This window comes from Salminus brasiliensis, chromosome 12 (assembly GCF_030463535.1).
Source record: "Salminus brasiliensis chromosome 12, fSalBra1.hap2, whole genome shotgun sequence".
Taxonomy (NCBI): Eukaryota; Metazoa; Chordata; class Actinopteri; order Characiformes; family Bryconidae; genus Salminus; species Salminus brasiliensis.
In genome coordinates, this window is record NC_132889.1 from 31,908,044 (window position 1) to 31,926,607 (window position 18,564).

The 18,564-nt window shown below is 41.3% G+C and overlaps 1 protein-coding gene across 1 annotated transcript; it reads right to left on the reverse strand.

Moving 5' to 3' along the window:
- Positions 1-8,186: 8,186 nt before the first annotated feature.
- nkiras2 (NFKB inhibitor interacting Ras-like 2) lies at positions 8,187-17,377 on the reverse strand. Its single transcript, XM_072694046.1, has 4 exons — positions 17,311-17,377; positions 13,025-13,148; positions 12,530-12,771; positions 8,187-11,512 (listed from the first exon to the last, which is right to left on the reverse strand). Exons 2-4 carry the CDS (start codon positions 13,116-13,118, stop codon positions 11,270-11,272), a joined length of 579 nt encoding a protein of 192 aa, XP_072550147.1. The 5' UTR covers positions 13,119-13,148; positions 17,311-17,377; the 3' UTR covers positions 8,187-11,269.
- Positions 17,378-18,564: the final 1,187 nt, after the last annotated feature.

Here is an 18,564-nt window from a genome sequence, read left to right on the forward strand (position 1 = left end):
CCTGGACAGTAGAGAGTAGAGTAGAGTTACTCCAACAAATGCAGAAGAAATTCTTTTTAATACCCTTGATTTCAGAAGAAACAGTGGATGAGCAGGTGTCCCAATACTTTTATCCATATAGTGATCAATGACTCAATGTTTAGCACTCACAAAGGAATTTATACAGACCTTCGCAGAATTCAGTGGAATTCTTCTTTGAGTTAATGGCTTGACTTTACTTTTCCTACGCTGTCCTTGAACGACCTTGTGTATCTTTTCTCCTCCTCCTCCCCCCCCCCCCACCCCCCCCTCAGATTCAGTATTTTGAGCAATAACACTGTTTTGGAGCTGTAATAGCCATAAAGACGTCCAATACACTTTTCCTTTTTGTATAAAAATGGAAACTTAGCCATGATTTGTACTTTTCTCTGTGACATTGGCCATCCGCCACTTTCTGTCTTTCTGACTGACTGTCTCTTGGCCCCACCCCACGGTTTTGTACATACAGAGCGTTCTCTCTGCACAGTGTCAGAGAGAGGGGGTCAGTGACAATTTCCTGGGTTTATTTTGCACTCTGAGAAGATTGAGTCTGTGTAATGTAACGTCTAATTTGACGTGAGTTGGGGGCAAGCCATGGCAACTTCGGTTGCCAATAGTGACGGGACAGACGAAGGCATTTTCCAGCACTTTGCACACGCATACACACTCACACACACACAATGACAATGATTTTTTGCTTACTTTGCTGGAACTGCAATGATGTGAACCTTCTTGTTATGTAAAAAGGGCAGCTGTTAGGATCATCTGCTGGATTCCTGTATCAGACTTTCTCTATTCCCACAATGCCAAGGATTCCATCCAGTGAAAAGTGTTTTTTACACCACAACATTTAACATCACTGACTATGGTGATTATGTACAGTCATCTATACATACCTTTAACACTAACTCTGTGGCTACAGACACACACACACACATATATATATATATACATACAGTGCTGTGTAAAAGTCTCAGGCACCTTTACAAACTGTCTAAAAATATGTATCCAATGGGCAACATATGTGTTTATGCTGCTAAAAAACTGTGGTCCTTGAATCCCCCTTGATGCCCTCAGCCTTTAGCATGAACTTATTCAAATTCAGCAGCAGCTCACCTGATTTCAAGCAGCATTATGTGAGAATTAGTGTTTTTTGTGGAGCAGTTGTGGCGTGTAATTCACTTGTACACCACTGCAGTAAATAAAAATTATGCTTTGAGCGCCCCTTCGTGGACAGCTGTACACATACATTTCTGGACAAGCTGAGAGATATAGAGCCTGCTTCTGAAGCTGGTTAAAGTGAAAGCAGCATGTGGACTGAGGTGGTAGGCCGTGTTACACAGTTCTGGTCGAGAAGTCTCGTGCAGCTCGTGCAGTTACAGTGTTCTGGCCCAGAGTGGCAATGATGGAGATGACATTCTCCCTATTACAGTCAGTGTAGCATCAACAAAATGTGAAGCTGCTATTTTACTGTAAAATAATGTTACGTAACATTGCTTTAACTCAATTAAGCCCTGGTTACCTAAGTCGCTTGAGAATTGCATCCAGGTATTGCATGCAATTTACTGATTGGTTGACAAATCACAGGTTATTGTGTCAAAGGTATTTGTTTTTATTACAATATTAGCATTTTCTTACCAAATAAACATTTTATTTCCCAGATACATCACTTTTAAATGGCTCATATCACAGCAAACTCAATTTTCCTCCCATTTCTTAAATTAAAGAGTCTGGCTTTATATGAAATTATATAAAACTAAAGTTTCAAAATACCTTTTACTCCACAGCCCCTACACTCCATGTCTGTAAATAAACCTACATACACATATCCACAGATTCAGCCAAGAGACAGGTTCACCTGCCCATTCATGCGGAGTTATAAGGAGTCTTTCAGCCCAGACAGCTTTTTTAATAAAGTGCAATACAGGCCAGCCAATCACAACAGAAGTCACTTACATATGCCTCATGCAAGGTGCATCAAACCTTTACACAGTACTGTTCATATCCACATTCTTCTTATACTGTAAAAAATGATGTCCTTACAACTGAACGCATCTTAAATGTTGGCAGTTTCTCTACTACTTCTCACTGCGAGATTGGGGTCATTTCTTTATGTATATTTCAAATATTGTTACTCATAGTCATTGATCTTTCTGCACCTGCTGGTCATTTTGCTTCTTTTGAGAAAGGCTGAAGGATGCAAAATCGACCCCCAGTGTAGCTGAGATAGATTCACTTGTTAAAATCAATTCACGTAAGTACGTAAGTAAAATATAGTCGTTTGCTAAAGTGTAGGCACCCCTGGTCAAATGAGATTTTCTAAGGCCCGCCCACACGTATTGAAAACATTGCTGATTTTTTTTCTGTTTCCATCAGCATGTCTGTAAATCTGTAAAGAGCGCAAAAACGGCCCAAGAAATCTCTTAAGAGCCTGCCAAACCATCGGGGCACCAACACCTCACAACATTTGATGTCAAATTACTCTAGAAGACTCAAAGCACCGAACTGAAGCACATTTTCTGACTATAGAGGGTTCAGACTGTAGGTCTCCATATCTTGATCTCACACACAATCTGAATTTGATTTGTACCAGAAAAAAGCTTAAAAAAGAGCTTTTGCAGCTTTCTCCAAATCTGAGCAGAAGATATTCTGTCACAGTGTGACGAGAAAGAAAACACGGTCAATAAGACGTTACAAGACCTTGTTTTGCCCGTCCACGCAAAAACACTGAACTAATAACTGAAGTTTGGGAAAAGGACCACAAAAATTTCACTTCACCACCACCCCAGCTCCTCCTTCTCCTCCAGCCTATGCTTGGTCTTTGGTCAGCAAGGTGTAGGGGGAGGTCTGGCTTGAAGTTTAATCAGCTGAAGCCGTCCAGAACTCCTAAAAGCACCAGCCGTAGTTTCCCTACCTTGCCTCAGCCCACAGTGAGTGTGAGACTGTGAACAGTTTAGAGGAACTGTGGGGGTTCCCTAACGCGGTGGAACAATAGATGGCTCTCACATTCTCGTAACGGCTCTTTCAGAACATTTGATGAGGTATCTAAACCGCAAGGGAGCAAACTCTGTAATACTGCTGTCATCTACCGGTAAATAAGCACAAGTGTACACACACACAAGACAAGAGAGAGGGATCTTGAGGGAGAGAGGAGTAATTTTAACTAACCTGACCACCTCTGAATGTTTTTCCAATCTCAGTGTGTCTTGGGGATGTTTATGCCTGACTTTTCATGTGGACAAGTAAAATCTGAATGTGATCCGATCCCTAAAAGCGCATGTTAATGCCAGCCGTAAACAGGCTCACAGCTTTCAACAAAATGTCACGTGACCCGGGTGGCCAAATTTCACAGGAAATTTTACGACTGCAAATTGAAAAATAGGCCAATTTTCAGACAGTAATCCTCAACTGAGAAATTTTAGCCATATTAACTAAACTGAAGATGCGTCCAGCTGCAGAGAGATCATTTTACAGTGAGCACACAGTGAACCCCATCACCCACACCCAAGCACACACCACAGACAGACATGAGCACATGGTCAAAAAGCACAAACTCCTGTGTCCAGCCTGTCATATACATGCCTCTGTAATAATACCCCATAATTCCAAGACGTTGTGTTGTGCGAGTGTGTGTGTGTGAGAGAGTGTGTGTGAGAGTGTGTGGGTGCATAAGTCAGTCTGTCTGTCTGTCTATGTGCGAACTGTGCTGTTCAAACATCTGTGAATTACCACATTTCTATAAACATGTCGGTCAAATGAGAAGATGACCAGTATTCTATTAAAAGGGACATGGCCAGTATTCATGGATGGAAACCCATGTGCTCTGTGTTGACTGTACTGTTGTCATTGAGTCTGATGAGACAGTAAAAGGTGATAAAAGGTGAGCGTATTTTGATCCTCGCTTGTCTTTCTGTTGATTTGCCTGTTTCTCTGTACAGAGTGTGAGGGGGAATATGAATAATGAAAGTGTGTGTGTGTGTGTGTGTGAAAGAGAGAGAGAGAGAGAGAGAGAGAACAATAAATCAGTTAGATCTTCCACTACAGCATGTGCCTGTTGTTTTTGGGGGTTATGGAAGGTGACTGATGATGTGGGATAAGACAGAAGCCCTGCTCTATAATGACAGGTGTCAAAACAGGCCTGAAGCCTGAGGCCTGTCTAACTAACCCCCCTCCAGATCCTCTATCACTTACACTCCTAATATTTTATTAAAGCAATAGGACACTCCAGGGTGGGCGGTAAAGCCCCCAGGAGTTTTCTTTTTAATGAAGTGAATCTGGCCCCTCAGGGCCACTAGCATAAAGCACCAGTATTGCTCTCCTCTTGGCCTGGAATAGGCAGTTCTAAAAGTGGGTCAGGTTTACGTCAGCCTACCCCTGACCAATCACAAGGCTAACATATTGAGTATGAGCCACTTGGAGAGCTAAAGCTAAAGCCAAACCTGGCAAGCTAACGCCCAAGCAGCGGCTGCCCTGTGTGCCCAGTCGTCCCTCCAGCCAGCGCCCAACTTCAGTATTTGGTGGCTGGGTGCTGGGATGGACAGGAGGTCCCAACGCAGTAGCGTAGCCAGAAGCGGAGAGGTGATGGACAGAAGGGAAAACGGGACAGACGCTTCCCCAGTCGCAGCTCCAATTTGTGTCTCTCAGGGCTGTGTGCATTGCCATGGCAACTTAAACACATTTTCTTCACCACTAATGAAGAACTGTCAATCACGCACACTTATTACAATAATAAGACCACGCCCAGATGGTTCTCAGGGAGGAATGAGGAGAGCAGTTCTGGTGATTCCTGAGGTGTTTTATCATATTTCTGCTTTGGTTTTCTATTTTAACTTTGCTGAACGCTTCACTGAACACCCAAGTTTCATATTTTACACAAAATTCAAAATATCAAAATGTTTTCCCAGGGGACTTTTTACACGATTTCACCCAGTTAAAGGGTGTTGTTAGGCCCTTAAAGCAAGCTACAGTGCTAAAACCGTAAAATCCAACACTGTTCAGTTCCTAATAACAATTTCTGAACAGGGGTGCCAAAACTTTTCAGTGATGTAGTTTCTTAAAAGTAGACAACGGTTGCCAAGCAATAATGCCAATGTTTACTCCATGAACAGCGCAATGGCTTTCTATGACTAAGTAGATTAGTATGTGAGCTCATTCCCACCAGGAGCAGAGATTTCTATAGACAGCAAATCCCCCCTTTGAAGGAACGTTAGCTTATGTTAATGTTGTCAGGGATATTGGTTTATGTCATAAGTAAAAAAAAAAATGACAGGATGTTGGATGACTACCACTCCACCCCACCTCATCTCCAACTCATCCCCAAATCATCTCAAAAGTATTGGATGGAGCTCCATCTATCATTCCAGAGAACAGCGGGAGGCTTTCTACCCCTCTAGTCCACGCCTGGCATTAGACAAAGGTTATGTTTATCTGCACCACAGGGTCCTATTCTATAGGCAGTACTTCTCTTTGGGTTCTAGACACATCTGCGATGCACAGCTTGCAATGGTTGCAACTAAAGTAGCAGACTGCATTCATTAAAAGGGTGTCCACAAACATTTGAACATACAGTGCAAATTAGGGTTACCCTTAATTTAAATAGCAATTGCCAATTGCAGCAGACACCAGACACCAGGGTAGCTTTCCTTTGTACACCTATCCACAGTTTACAGTAAATCCTCTGGGCCTACTGTGGGGCAGAGGTGGCTCAGCGGTTAGAGCGCCGGGTTATCGATAACAGGGTTGTGGGTTCGATTCCTGGGCTTGTTGAGCCCTTGAGCAAGGCCCTTTACCCTCTCTGCTCCCTGGGCGCTGGAGTTGGCTGCCCACCGCTCTGGGTGTGTGTGTGTACTCACTGCCCCTAGCTCACTAGTGTGTGTGTTCACTACCACAGATGGGTTAAATGTGGAGGACACATTTCGCAGTACAGTGATACAAATACATGCACCTTTACACTAGAAGCTGACAGCACGTTCCTGATGCCCTCTATTGGCTGAAGAAAACTACTGCTGCACTAAAGCTTACCATGTGTTACAGCCCCTCTGCTGCTGCTGTTCCTCTGTGCTGGTATTTCCTTTTCTAATGTCTAAAGGTATTACCACTGCAGACCGAAGGCAGAGAAGCATGAAGGTTCTGTTGTTGCTGTTGTTTCCAATTGCTCATTAATGTGGGAGCTCAAAAAATAGTGTTAAACAGCTTCCGCTCTTCATGCAATCAGTGGCTGAGGCTACTGCCCTTTCCTATACACACCAACATACTTCAACCAAACACACCTAAAGTCTCCATCAATTTTAAACATGTAATTCAACTCCATCTTAAAAGCTCTGCTCATCATGTGTCAATTTTAAGGAGGCAACCAATAAAACAAGAGGTAAACTGAACTCAGAGGCAGGGATGACCGGTGGGACAGATTTCCTCATGTTTGTGATTAAAAATGCAAAACTCAAAGATGAACGTTAATTCATTCAGCACTAGGTTGGGATAGGTTAGGGAGTTGGGGGGTGAGGTGAGGTGGTGATCATGCAACGCCCTGACCTCACTAACACTCTTGTTGCTTAATGCAATCAAATCCTCGCAGCAATGCTCTTCTAAATTCTGTAGAAAGCCTTCTTCCCTGAACAATAGAGACTCAGAGTTACTCCAACAAAAGCAGGATTAACTCTTTTTTTTATACCCTTGATTTTGGAAGAAACAAAGAATGGACAGGAGTCCCAATACTTTTGTCAATATAGTGTAATTCTCAGGAGCCAAGCCAGTAAAGATCAGTTGTGCACGGTTGCTGCAGATGTTTAGTCAAACAGCTTTTGGCTCGGTGCTAATAAGCATTTACTATCTCAGTCTTTAAGCTAAATCATGACTAAGCTATTTTACACAGTCTCTCACTCTTTCTCCTGGCCGTTATTTCTCTCACACACACACACACACACACACAGGCCTTTTATCAGAGATATACTGGCCGGAGGGAGCAGCCCCTATTTTAAGGTCACTGCAGATTTCACCAAGAATGAAATTAAATACCTGCCCCATAAAAAGAGAGATAAAGGTCAAATAAAAAAACAATTCTGCCGTTCCCTCCCTGAGGAACATTGCTGGCACGCTTCCAGCAGGGTTCACACAGAGGGCCGGACCGACTCAGTTACAGCAGCTCTGGAGCTGAACGCTGGGCTATAGCAGTGAAAATGGCACTTGACCTTAACTAAGATTTGTTCACTTTCGCACTTGCTGCAGGCGAGGTCGGGAATCACTGCAGGCCCCTCGATAAATATCACAGAACGTGAGCCACAACTCAGTCCTGTTTCCATTTTTAAAAACTGCTTCGATCAGCCGTAACATTAGGATCACCTGCCTAATACTAAGTAGGTCAACCTTGTGTCGCCACAACAGATCTGACCATTCGAGACATGGTCTTCACAAGACTTCTGAAGGTGTCCTGTGGTGTCTGGCACCAAGACGTTAGCAGCAGAACCTTTAAGTCCTGTAAGTTGCAAGGGGGGGTCATGGGGTTTCCATGGATCTCGCCAAATGAGCCTCTGTCGGCTGTCATTTCTTGGAGCACTTTTGGTAGGATACCAAAAAAGCCCATAAGATCTGCCTCAAGTTTTGGAGGTGTTCTGACCCAGTCGTCTAGACATCACAGTTTGGTTCTTGTCAGAGTGACTCAGATTCTGATGCTTTTAACACATTTATCACCTTCAAGAACTTCAAGGACTGTCCACTTGCTGCTTAATATGTAGATCCCAACCATTTGACAAATATTTTGGGAACGTTATAAATCCCTCTGGGGTTCACTTTAGTCATATATGTAGGAATTATATGACATCTCGTTGCGACTGAATAATAAAAAAGGAGGACGACCTCAAATTCTTCAGCATTAGATGGATTGTGCTGGAAGGTGGGCAAAATTGGGTTTTCCAACAGGACACTAAACTAACACATCAACGTTTTTGGAATAGCCTTCCCAATGTCCTGACCTCAACCTTATCGAAAATATGTGGACTGTGCCTAAAAGTCAGGTCTGTGTCAGGAAATCCTTAATTTCCCTCAAATCCTCAGCATTTAAAAGAGGTCCTCAGCCACTTTAACAGACATTCTGTTGATCAGTGAATGGCACAACCCTTCATGAGCAGATGAACAACGCGTGAACAGCAAATATTCAAACAGCACAAGAGAAATATGTCACTCTAGGTTTATTATTTACAGAAATGGCAGGAAAGACATGGAATATGAAGCCAAGCAGAAAGGCCTTGTCAGGGTTTCGCTCTTTTGCGAACATTTGTGGGTAAAAACACTTAAACTTGCAGAGACTGTTCACATCAAACACTGTCATATGCTTAACCCCAAGATTACTGCACCAACTGTTAAGCATGCTGGTGGTAGCTTCATGCACATGGGCTGCTTTGCTGCCAGCAGAACCGGGACACTGCATAAACAGGACAGAATACTGAAGTGGGACTACCTCAACCTGTTCATTTCACACAACGTCATAAGCTCAGTTATAGCGCGATATATTACAGGATATGAATGCTCATTTTGCGGATGTGTGCTGGTGTCAAACACAGACGTAAGCAGCTCAGAGGGTAAGTAAGTAAGTAAGCTCCATTTCCATTGTCACACACTGTCTTTTTTAGCTAAGTGAAGTCTTAGTTAATCAGATTGTGTTGTCTGGCTGCTGAAGTCGCACTGTCAGGTGAGATTGCAGAGATGGGCAGTGCGTGTTCTGAAGGGCCAATTACAAAACAGGCACTAGTAAAGCTGATGTAAAAAATTCTGTAACAAAGAACGTCTGGTCCGCGGTGACAATTTTGGCCAAGTAGTGAGACCAACTGTAAAGCTAAAGGCATACATCTACATTAACGTGTGCCATAAAGTGACCAACTGTATGATTTGTGTTTCAGTAACTCAGAGATTCCCTTTCATAGAGTCATTGGTGAATATATATATATATATATATATATATATATATATATATATATATATATATATACACACACCAATCAGCCATAACATTAGCACCACTGACTGGCTGCTAATAATATCACTGACCAAAAGGATCTGCTGCTATTGTGTTTGTGCCAGATACCACATGACGCCATGTCTATTGTGGCAGCACGAGGGGGACCTACTCAATATTAGGCAAGTGGTACTAATGTTATGGCTGATCAGTGTATACTTATGTGTATTCTCCATTAGAATGTTTATTTACGAATAATGAATAATTACTCCTCATAAAAAAATAAAGACAGTCTTAACATGAACTTAACATGAATTTAACATGAACTAAACATGAACTAAACATGAATTTAACACAGAAAAAAATAAAGTCAACAATCGATGTAAGGCTTTTAAATCCATTAGTCTAGAGAACCTGGGCATCAGAAACTTTCCTCTGTATGAAATACAGCAGACCAACAGACAGGTCGATCAGTATCCACCTAACTATACTCACATTCTGTCATAAAAAATGTAACAGGACTTGTTTGGGTTGTTTCGGTTGCTCCAGTTATCAAAAAATGTTCAAGTAAAATAAAGACCCACTGTTTTTAATGGTGTAAAACATAAATAGGTATAGGAGTTACAAGGTCTTGATATGACTAAAGGCCTCTTCAGAATGTCTCTATTTTGCAACAGCTGTAGGCAAAATCATAACAAAACTAATGCCAGAAGCACAACCCCAAGAACACTGAACCAACTGTTAAGTGTGGTGGCGGTAGTATCATGCTCAGGGGTTGTTTTGCGGCCAGTGGAACTGGTACATTGCACAAAGTGGATGAAGGAGGAGACGCACCTCAGGATTCTTAAAAAAAAAAAAAGAAGTAGTAACAGGTTTTGATAGCAGAGATGATGCATAGATACACTGTTCAAAAAGTTTGGAATCACTTTTTACGTTCATAACTTTAGCACTAATATATAAATATAATTTGTATATAATAATAATAATAATAATAATAATTAAATAATAATAAATACTTCACAGGTGCCCATTGCTCTGGGCATGTGTCCTCACTATTACTGAGTATTATTTGATCACAGATGCGTTAAAGGCGAAGGCCAAATTCGATCTGTGTCCAACACAAATGGTGAATATGGTGGTCTTGTCGTGGCCAAATATAATTTGTTTATTTTTCAAAAATGTAATCAATAACAATATATACAATGCAATATACTAAACTGTACTACTTTCAGATGTTTTACTAATTCATTCATTTTATATACTGATACACTTGTTGACCACAAGAAATTAGGATAAATAATGTAGGTAATTTAATTACACAAAATGCACAAAAGTATTGGGACACCTGCTGATCAGGGGTATTAAAAAAAAGACTTTATCCTGCTTTTGTTGAAGTAACTGTCTCTACCATCTAGGAAATGATTTTGGAGCATTGCCGGGGGGGATTTAATCAAGGTCAAGGTTAAGATGTTAGATGAACACCCCACCCTACCTCACCTCACCCCCAACTCATGCCAAAAGTATTGGATGGAGCACCGTCAATTACAGAGAACACAGTTCCACTGCTCCACAGCTCAATGCTGGGGGGCTTTATATCCTTCTAGCCCACACCTGGCATTGGGCTTATTCTACCAGCAATACTTCTCTACAGGAACTAGATAAACTGTGTTAGCGTGTCAGCGATGGGTGCAACTTAAAGTTGCTGAATGCATTTATTAGAAGGGGTGTCCACAAACATTTGGACGTGTAGTGCATTTGTAATTATTTCAAGAGTAATTCTTGAAAGCAGGTATCTGCTGTTATATCTACTGAAAACAATGATTCCAATCCTTTTGAACAGCAGTGCATTTGCCAGTTATCTATTAGTGGTATATCGCTGATAGTGATCAGTCACACATATAAGCCGCCCGCATTGTGTCGAGGTTCAGTCAGTTCCTTTTAACACATCAAACCACAACGAAACAAGAAGGCTTTCATTTCAAAGCCTTTTTAGCTTCTGTACTTCATGTTTTCATTTCTATACTCTTTGCCAAGGTTTCTATATAGCCCTAATAAAGCTGTGAGACAATAGTGAACCCACAATTACTGTATAAAACAAGACCTACATTCCTTCATTAAGCTGTTATGCCTTTATCCCTTAGTAAAAAAAAAAAAAAATTTAAGAGTAGACTGCTTATCTCTCTCCATTCCTCGCCTCCCTCCCTCCTTGAGTTCTCTCATTACTGCATGACACCCGTGAAAAGGATTTCCTCCCCTTCTTTCTCCCTTTCTATCCTTCTCTATCTTCTGTCCCTCATTCAGTCTCTAGCTATCTAGCGAGCCGCTGCCCTTGTTCTTGTTGCGGCTGAGAGGGAACGTGGACTTGCTCTGTGGCTGAGTCATTTTGCTGGCCAGGTGGACGAAAGGCTCGATGAGCGTCCGTCTGTCGGTCACCGAAACCTCCCACAGCCGGACTTTCTCCTGACGCGCCCACTGCTGCGCAGCATCGCTGTCCACTTTCCTGTGCTCCGCCAAGTCCAGCTTATTCCCCAGCACTACGATAGTCACCTGGAGAGAAGAAGGGAGGGAGTACAGAAAGAGTGAGAGAGTAAAAGTGAGCCATCCGACCCCGAGAACACCGTACCAACAGACCTTTATCACAGAGCAGGTAACATGTCGGGAGGTCCCTCCAGCATGGACGAGAGGCTAGTTTGTTTTGGCCAAAGCGCGACGCGCAACAGTTCAAAGCATTTGTGTGACACTGCACGTCTGCAGCAGACGGTATAATAGTCGGATCCACTAGGAATCTGCCTGTGACGAGTTTTTAATGTTTTAATGTTTCATTTTTAATGTTTACCCCACATTACATCTCAGACTGAACAGACAAAAGACCAGCACTTACTGAGCTTCATTCTGGAGGAGAAAAACGCTGAGAGCTCTGTTTCTCAGGGGTTTTAACCAAACCTAGCTGAAACTGTTCGAATAAATGCTGCATTAATTAGCGCTGATCTTCCAGTTTTGCATTTTTAATCCCAACCAACAGTTCAGTCCTGCCTCTCCAGTTTTAAAAACTACAATTTTATTGGTTGACTCGTTAAAACTGACACATGATGGGTGGAGTTTTTCTGCTGGAGTTGAGAATTTTCAAACTGGGTGGAGTGGAAATTCTGCTGTGTGTTATTGGTTGCCTCAGCTTTTGATTACAGCATGAGCCTACTATTTATACTTCTGCATTGATAAGAAGGGAGGTGTGATAATGGTCCACTGTTATTCATAGTGGTGGTAGTTTTTTAAGTGAACTCTACCCATTTTGCCAAGACAAGTGGTGAAATATCCAACCAGAATTCTGCCAGGAACATGTTGATGGCTACCAAAAGTGTCTGTTCAAGGTGCTAAAAGACCAAACATTCAAACATTGGACCTTGTGTTGATTTCAGAAAAAAAACATATATTAAAACCTGCCCCAGAAAAACAATTCAGCCAGCAATTCAATAAATTCAATGAAAGCCAAATGCTGCCATGACACACACAATTAGACACACATCAGTCTAATTCCAGTTCCAATAAAAAAAAAAAAAATCATACCTCTTTTTTGTCACGGCAGCGGTCGATCTCTTTTTTCAGTGCTTCCATGCGTTTGAAGGAGTCCTTGCTGTCGATGCTGTAGACCAGCACGAAGCCGTCTGCGAAGGTGAAGTAGTGGCGTGGGAACTCCATGCCATCACGCAGACCTCTCGTGTCATAGAAACGCACCTGCTCACGTGTGCCGCGGTCCGTCTCCACTGAGCCAATGTAAATGTCCTCCAGCGTCTCCATGGGCTCAGAACCTTCCAGCAGAAACACAATCGATGTTCAAATAACACAGAACTGCCTGTGGAACCCGTTCATATTCAGAACCTATTCAAAACAAACACTATTCAAGAAAGACAGTTTGAAATGTAGACAGAAAGTAAAATTGGCAGTGGTTGCCTAAACTTTATATAGTACCAGGAGTATTAACACGGCAATATCATTAACACACTGTTGTTAACTATAATTATAGACTATATTTAGTTGCTAATAAAAATAAACATTGCTCACCAGCAACATGATTGGCGTACAGTAACTGTTCGAGTATGGCGGTCTTTCCCACAGATGCCAGGCCACACACCACCACCTTACAGCTTTTTCCCATGGTCACCTTCACACTAGCACCTCATTTACACTAACACAGAGGGAGAGAGAGGGGTGAGTCACAGAACGTCCGGAGAAAAAAAGAAAAACAAGTGGCATGGGGTCTCATCAGTGATAAACGGGATGATGCATTAGGGATTAAAAACAAAGCAAAAACACTCTACCTACCTCAACCTATTCTCATAAGACATGGTTGGGGAAAGGGGTTTGAGACACCAATTTTTAAAACCAAAAATTGTGTATGTTTGATTATCATTCCTTTAACCTTTGTGCCCTTTATAATATACTAGAGATACAAATTCATAAACCACATGTAAAACAATGCAAACTGACTTATTCTGCTATAGGAGGAAGGAACACCAATCCGGAACCACCAGTGGTTCTATGGAGCTTCAGAGGTTGGGCCAGAGGTCAATACTGTCCAGTTTGATAAGAGGTACAGAGCACCACTTCAGGAGAGTGAGTTGGCTTAAATTATACATGCATGAGCATATAGGAATCATACTGGCATCAGTGGTCTAATGCGCTACCACTGTGGCCCAGGAGGTTGTGAGTTCAAATCCCAAGCCAGGCCACTCTGCAATCAGAAGCTGGTTTCAAAGAGAGCTCAATTTGTCCGTGCTCTCTCCAGGGGGATAGATGCCGCGCTCTCCAGATCACTCTTAAGCGATGTTGGGTGGCACAGGTGTTTGTTAACTGGTGTGGTGAATATGGGGCGGTGGCAGCTGGCCTCACATGTATTGAGACATACACAAGACATGTGTTAAGTCCTTACTATCCTAGTGTTGGGAGCTACAAACGGGTGGGTAAACTGGCAGAACCAAATTAGGGGGAAAGGGGGGGGGGAGAAAAATGAATGAACAAATATTTTATATATATATATATATATATATATATATATATATATATTAAACAAAAGAAAACGTAACAAATTAGTGGCATTAGACATGTTTAGATTTAACTGATACTTCAATCGGATATTTGATGAAATATTTACTGAAAAAAAAAGCACTGAAATATCAGTACAACGCAATTTAATCACTTTACTGGATTCGCAAAAACCTTGTTTCTCCAAAACATCAACTTCACAAAAAACTGAAAAAACACATCATAATTTTCAGTGGATGTTAGTGTAAAAATAGCCAATTTGGACCACTAAAAAACTGACACAGTGTAAAAGACAACTACCAGTTTCAGCAAGGTAATATGCATGCAAAAACATCAGAAGGCATGTACAGTGAGTCCAAGAAGTATTTGATCCCTTGCTGATTTTCTTCGTTGGCCCACTAATAAAGACATGATCATTCTATACTTTTAATGGTAGATGTATTCTTACATGGAGAGACAGAATATTAAAAAGAAAATCCAGAAAATAAATCTAAGGAATATATATTAATTGATTTGTATTTCATGGAGTGAAATAAGTATTTGATCCCTTAGTATTCATTAGCAGTTCTGGCTTTTACAGACCAGTTAGACACTCCCAATCAACTTGTTACCTGACCTGAAGCCACCTGTTCTCACTAATCACTTGTGTGAAAAACACCTGTCCACAGAATCAGACAGATCACACAGATTTCAAGTCTCCAACATGGGTAAAACCAAAGAGCTGTCACAGGACCTCAGAGTCAGAATTGTTGACCTTCACAAAGCTGGAATGGGCTACAAAAAGATTAGTAAGATGTTGGATGTGAAAGTAACAACTATTGGTGCAATTATCAGAAAGTTTAAAGAGTATAACATGACAATCAACAGACCTCGGCCCGGTGCTCCAAAGAAGATTTCGCCTCGTGGGGTGGCAATGATGCTGAGAACAGTCAGAAATCGTCCTGCAACCACTCGGCAGGAGTTAGCAAATGACCTGAAGGCAGCTGGGACCACAGTTTGCAAGGAAACAATTGGCAACACTTTGCGCAACAATGGATTCACATCCTGCAGTGCCCGAAAGGTACCCCTGCTGAAGAGAGCACATGTGGAGGCGCGCCTCAAGTATGCCAATGATCATTTGAAAGATGAACCAAGTTATTGGGAGAAGGTTTTGTGGTCAGACGAGACCAAAATTGAACTTTTTGGCCTCAACTCCACCCGCCATGTGTGGAGGAAGAAAAATGCTGCCTATGACCCCAAGAACACTGTGCCCACCGTCAAGCATGGAGGTGGAAGCATAATGTTTTGGGGGTGTTTCTCTGCCAAGGGTACAGGGCTACTTCACCGCATCACTGGGAAGATGGATGGAGCCATGTACCGCACAATCCTGAGGGACAACCTCCTCCCCTCTGCCAGGGATCTGAAAATGGGCCGTGGTTGGGTCTTCCAACATGATAACGACCCTAAACATACAGCAAAGGCAACAAAGGATTGGCTCAAGAAAAATCACATTAAGGTCATGGAGTGGCCCAGCCAGTCGCCAGACCTCAATCCGATCGAAAATCTATGGAGGGAGCTGAAGGTCAGAGTTGCCAAGCGACAGCCCACCAACCTTCATGATTTAGAGAGGATCTGCAAAGAAGAGTGGGCCAAAATTCCCCCTGGTGTGTGTGCTAAACTTGTGGTTAACTACAACAAACGTCTCACCGCTGTGCTTGCAAACAAAGGCTTTGCCACTAAGTATTGAGTGTGTTTGGCAAGAGGGATCAAATACTTATTTTCCTCATTGAAATACAAATTAATTAAAATATATTCTTTAAAATTATATTCTGGATTTTTGTCTTGATATTCTGTCTCTCCATGTTAGAATATATCTACCATTAAAAGTGCAGAAGGATAGTGTCTTTATTAGTGGGCAAACAAAGAAAATCAGCAAGGGATCAAATACTTCTTGGACTCACTGTATATGAAAATACCTGTATACCTGAAATTTCTCTCTCTACATCTCATAAAATCCAAACATTTTTTATGTCAATTAAAAACTCTTCTAATTCTACTATACTAATACTTCTAATTGTAATCCATGCAATACTTCTATTCTATTACTTTACTGTAATTTGATGAGAAGCAATATATATATTATTTGACATATTCTTCTTGTTTATTCTAAAATTGTATATGTATTATTATTATTATTATTATTTGACATATTCTTCTTGTTTATTCTAAAATTGTATATGTATTATTATTATTATTATTATTATTATTTGACATATTCTTCTTGTTTATTCTAAAATTGTATATGTATTATTATTATTATTATTATTTGACATATTCTTCTTGTTTATTCTAAAATTGTATATGTATTATTATTATTATTATAATTATTATTTGACATATTCTTCTTGTTTATTCTAAAATTGTATATGTATTATTATTATTATTATTATTTGACATATTCTTCTTGTTTATTCTACCCATTCTATCATTATCATTAAATCAGTCTGCTATTGACGCCAATTAACAACATTGTTAGCAGTAATTAGCAACAATTTTGCTGCTTTTAGGTTGATTAAGGTTCATGTAACTTTTTCTTCCTACTACAATGCACACGGTGCTTTAATTGACAGGCTTCCCTTTGAAATGTAGACTTAAAGATTTCTACTCTACTTCAAAAATGCAATTCTTTCCACTGTTTTGCTGTCATGTAACATCTCATGTGTGAAATAGTTCATTTAAATTGCTTGTTTTATAATGGAATTATTTCTGCATAAAATATCTTATTTACTGCACACACTGCAATGCTGTTTATCTTTACTCTGTATCACATCTATATTCCACCTAATCTGCTCACAACTACTGCATTTATTACTTATTTATTTTATTTAGTAATTATTTATTACTACTTCATACCTGCACCTTATAAAAAACCCTCAAGTAGCTGAATGCATTTAGTAGAAGGGGTGTCCACAAATATTTGGACACAGGGTATATTCTCTACATTGCACGTCTAGTATTTTCTCAATGACAAAGTTGAACCTAATCTAATCTAATTATGTCAGAATAATAAATCAATCACTCTGGATGATAACAGTGGCGATGTGAGGGAATGTAATGAACAGCTGGGCAGTGGCCTGGACGTGTGAAATAGCAGGTTGTTGTGGTCAAGCTTCAGGAAAACACAGTGTAACGGGGCTGCTACGCCCCACAGCCGCTAAAGCAGGAACCGTTCATACTGTTAAACCGCTGTTTTACAGGTAATCACTGCAATAACAAAGAAAACAACCATAAACAAGGAAAACGAACGACTGATAGTTCACACTCACCGTCCGGTCTTCCTGTTTACACCCTGGCGTGTGACACTGCAGCTGCGGCGGGGGATTGAGCGCCCCCTGGTGTTCGGAGAACATCGCCGAGATGCTGAAGCACTGAGATGCTGAAGCACTGAGACCCTGGGTCAATGAGACCCTGGGTCAAAGAGATCCTGGGTCAAAGAGATCCTGGGACACTGAGATCCTGGGTCAATGAGACCCTGGGTCAATGAGACCCTGGGACACTGAGATTCTGGGACACTGAGGTCCTGGGACACTGAGATCCTGGGTCAATGAGACCCTGGGACACTGAGATCCTGGGTCACTGAGATCCTGGGACACTGAGACCCTGGGACACTGAGATCCTGGGTCAATGAGACCCTGGGACACTGAGACCCTGGGACACTGAGATCCTGGGTCAATGAGACACTGGGACACTGAGATCCTGGGACACTGAGACCCTGGGACACTGAGATCCTGGGACACTGAGATCCTGGGTCAATGAGACCCTGGGACACTGAGATCCTGGGTCAATGAGACCCTGGGACACTGAGACCCTGGGACACTGAGATCCTGGGTCAATGAGATCCTGGGTCAATGAGACCCTGGGACACTGAGACCCTGGGTCAATGAGATCCTGGGTCAATGAGACCCTGGGACACTGAGATCCTGGGACACTGAGACCCTGGGACACTGAGATCCTGGGTCCCTGAGATCCAGTGGGCTTTCATTAGGATATTCCTCAGTCATCACATTTCCACTCCACTCTCTGCTGGAGCTAAACTCACTGATTCCCCTGCTTACATAAAACTGAACTTACATTTATTTATCAAATAAAAAATAACAATTATATTTCTTTTTCCTTTTATTAAAAAAAGGCTTATGAGGCCAGACATCAAATCACAGTTTGCCACATTACACAGTCATGAACAGAACATCTAGTAGCAAAATGCCATAATTGCTCTCCAGTTATTGAAACAATAAAATAAGACAATAAACTTAGAAATAATAAAATAAAAAACACAATGGAAATAAAACATATACATATTTAACATGACACAATAAAAAGGATTATATAATAATTAAAAACAAACACAAAAACATACTTAATTGATGTTATGCATTTAGTATGTTGTATTATAAGTTTGGGCCTAATTAATAAATTAATAAATCGTCTACAAGAACAAACGTAGATACATTTAGAGACAATCTTGCCTTTGGGAACAAATGAAATACTATGTATTTACTATTGCACACGTTTTTTTTTTG